Genomic DNA, 3192 nt, shown 5'->3' on the forward strand with positions numbered 1-3192 from the left:
TCAGTAAATATCAGCTTGTAATTGGCACATGAAGGAGACAGACCTGTGAGACATGCAACATTTATTTCAGTAATAAAAAATTGTATCTAAGTAAAAATGAAGACTATGTTTAAAGGGTAAAGTGTTATTTAATTTGGCTTAATATTTCATTTAATATTTTCTATTCTTAAAGCAATATAGCAGCTCCCAACTAGAAAGATGATTTTATTTTTGTTGCCAGATTTCCTGTACAAGTGCAGTGCATGGATTCATAAAAGGGACATGATTCAGCTTTATCGTCCATGAGTGTCACATCAGGAAATTAAACTGCCCCTGTATTATAGGTACTGAGCCAAGGGCATACACACAAATATGATGAGGTGTGTGTGTGTGTGTGTGTGTGTGTGTTTGTGTGAAGTCCAGCTGGACTAAAGCTGTCAGGAATAATGGTTCACTACATTAAACACACACACTGTAATGTGCAGCTGAGAAATATTTTGGGTGTCCCTGTCCTCTATCATCCTCACTGGGACAATTTAAGAGAAGAGAGAAAGAAATCGTGGGAGGGATGAGCTGTGAGGTGAGGTATATTGAGGGAGGCAGACAAGGAGAGAGAGAGAGAGAGGGAGGGAGGAGCCAGCATCGACTGCAGCAGAAAAATGAGCGAGCTGAAAAAAAAGGGGGGTGGTAGAGGGTTGATGAGGGACAGTGAGGGAGCTGGAGAGAGAGAGCGAGAAAGAGAGAGATAGGGGAAGGGAGGGGGCATCTGCTCACTGCAGAGCCTTTCATTGATAAAGTAGCGCTGTTGTGAGACAGAAGACTGCAGCTGGACACATCACACCCGCATCATCATGCTCTCACACACACACTTCCTGGGTGTTTGTTTACAGGCTGACTCCACAGTGACAACAGTGCATTCGCTCACAGTGCACTCCAAACAACTGCACTGTTGAGGACAGGCACTCACACACACACACACCAACCACACAGTGACATGCTCTTATTGCCCTGGACAACAACATCATCGCAGATTCTCCCTCCTCCTCCTTCCTCTTTTCGGGAATTTGGGCATAGTTCAGTGTGAACAGGGAAGGGGACACCTGTAACTGAGGAGCGGGAGTCGGTGCATCTGATCTGGGATCAGTTTTAGGAGGAGTCCTCGGATACAAACAGGCTGCAGTGGGATCAGCGGAACCAGCCATCACATCAGCATAAAGGTACGGAAAGAGGCAAGCATGTGTGTATACAGTGCATGCGTTTATACACACACACAAACATACACACACACACACACACACGGGTGATTATGATCCTTTTGGTTTTACACACACCTTTGGAAGGATACATGCACACACTGTGCGTGTGAATACACTTACCCACGCATTGGATAAACTTCACACACACCTGACAGTTCAAAGGGATGCTTTCTGAGGTGCTGCGAGGTTCGTGAGCTGTCAACAGAGCTGTTTCCTCCTCACAGCAACAGGAGCTGGTACCCTCCTCCTCTCTCCTCCTCTCTCTCTCTCCATCTTTTTATGAGCATCTGAATCTTTCTCACTTTCTCTTTTACTTTTACCCCTATATTTATCCCTATCCTGACACTCGGTTGTTTCAGTAATCTCATTCTTGTTGCAGCATCCTGCCTCTCTCATTCATATTTTGGTCCATCTGCCTCCTCCACCTCCACCTCCTCTCGCTCTCACTCTCTTCCTCGCACCCTCTTTATGCCACACAGAAGCTTCTCTCTCATTCGCTGTCCTGCACTTGTCCCTTCAACAGCTGCAACCTTCTCCTCTTCATGCCTTAGACAACTCTCCCTCTTTGTCTTTTTACTCCCTGCCAGTTTGTCCGTCATCCTGGGATCTACAGAGGCAAGCGGAGTGCCGGTGTCGGCCATGAAGCTGGTGAATGGAGGAGGAGGAGGTGGCGGAGGAGGTGGAGGAGGTGGAGGAGTGGGAGGAGGGGGAGAGAAGACTGCCTTTTCCTTTAAAAAGTGCTCTGCTTTCCAGTTTGTCAAGAGGAAGGTGAGTTTGGATCACACACACAAACACACACACACACACACACACACACACACACACACACACACACACACACACACACACACACACACACACACACACACACACACACACACACACATATACTGGGATGGATGCATCTGTGAGTGTGTGCCTACACATGCACCTACACACAGAGTGAGAGGAGGCGTCACAGCCGGAGTGTTCCCTCTCTCTTTTTATGTGTGTGTGTGTGTGTGTGAGAGAGAGTGTGTGTGTGTGCACGCCAGAGATGATGTCATCGTGGAAGCTAAGCCGCGCTAATCAGGCGCAAGATTCGGCTCCCTGTGTGTCTATGTTTACTGTGTGCGTGAGTCTGTTTCTCTGTGCTTGTGTCTGCTCCAAAACACTGTTGCATTACAGAGCCTACAAGTGATTGTTTTGTAGAAATCATGACATCATTGAGTTGGCGAGGTGCTACGCTGTAGTTCAGGATTTACTCAGCACATCCTGCGTTATGCTGCAGTGCTGTCACAAGGCTCATTTCCTGTGTAATGTTAATGGTTTGTATTAAACGGGTTCCTTGTTTGGTGTGTTTGTGTAAATTAATGCATGTGCTGACTTTTCCACAAGTACAATGCAGGGATTTAATGGACGGCACAAATGCACTTGAAGGGCATTAGGTGCCACTTTTTAATATGGTACACTTCACAAAGACTGATGAGTTGTGACTAATAACTTTATTAGTGGTAAATGAATCACTTATTGCAGAATGTAATTTGGTTAATAACTCCTAAATCCCTCACACAGGAATATTGCACCAGTGCACAGTTGACTTGTACAGCTGCAGAGGATTTGGAACAACTGCAAACTTTGCATTATACTACTATTTCCATAGTATGATGCTATTAAGAGTTTAACAAAAGTCATAACAAACTGCAAACCCTTTCTGAAGTACTTTATGTCTTTACTAGGAAGCAATACATTGACATACTGTATGATGTTGAGTTAAGTTTGGGTTTTTAGTGTTTTCACATGTAGTGGCTTAAAATAGATGCAGGGAATTAGAAGCAGTTGATCAACTGACAGCGACTAATTTGATAATGGAGCGATTGCATTGTAATTCTTTAAAGATGCAATATGCATGCTTTCTCTGTGGTCTCTTGCTGGGAGCGCAGGTTGGTGGTGGTGGTGATAATGGTCGCTTGACAAG

At 45.2% G+C, this 3192-nt stretch overlaps 1 protein-coding gene across 1 annotated transcript in view; it reads left to right on the forward strand.

Annotated features, from left to right (window-relative positions):
- Positions 1-695: 695 nt before the first annotated feature.
- The window catches only part of sgk1 (serum/glucocorticoid regulated kinase 1), a 36682-nt gene continuing 34185 nt past the window's right edge, over positions 696-3192 (forward strand). The window contains exons 1-2 of the mRNA XM_056404971.1: positions 696-1196; positions 1823-2003. Coding sequence (XP_056260946.1) covers positions 1875-2003 — 129 coding nt within the window. The 5' untranslated portion in view covers positions 696-1196; positions 1823-1874. The remainder of the gene's footprint in view (positions 1197-1822; positions 2004-3192) is intronic.

Source organism: Seriola aureovittata, chromosome 19 (genome assembly GCF_021018895.1).
Source record: "Seriola aureovittata isolate HTS-2021-v1 ecotype China chromosome 19, ASM2101889v1, whole genome shotgun sequence".
Lineage (NCBI taxonomy): Eukaryota > Metazoa > Chordata > Actinopteri > Carangiformes > Carangidae > Seriola > Seriola aureovittata.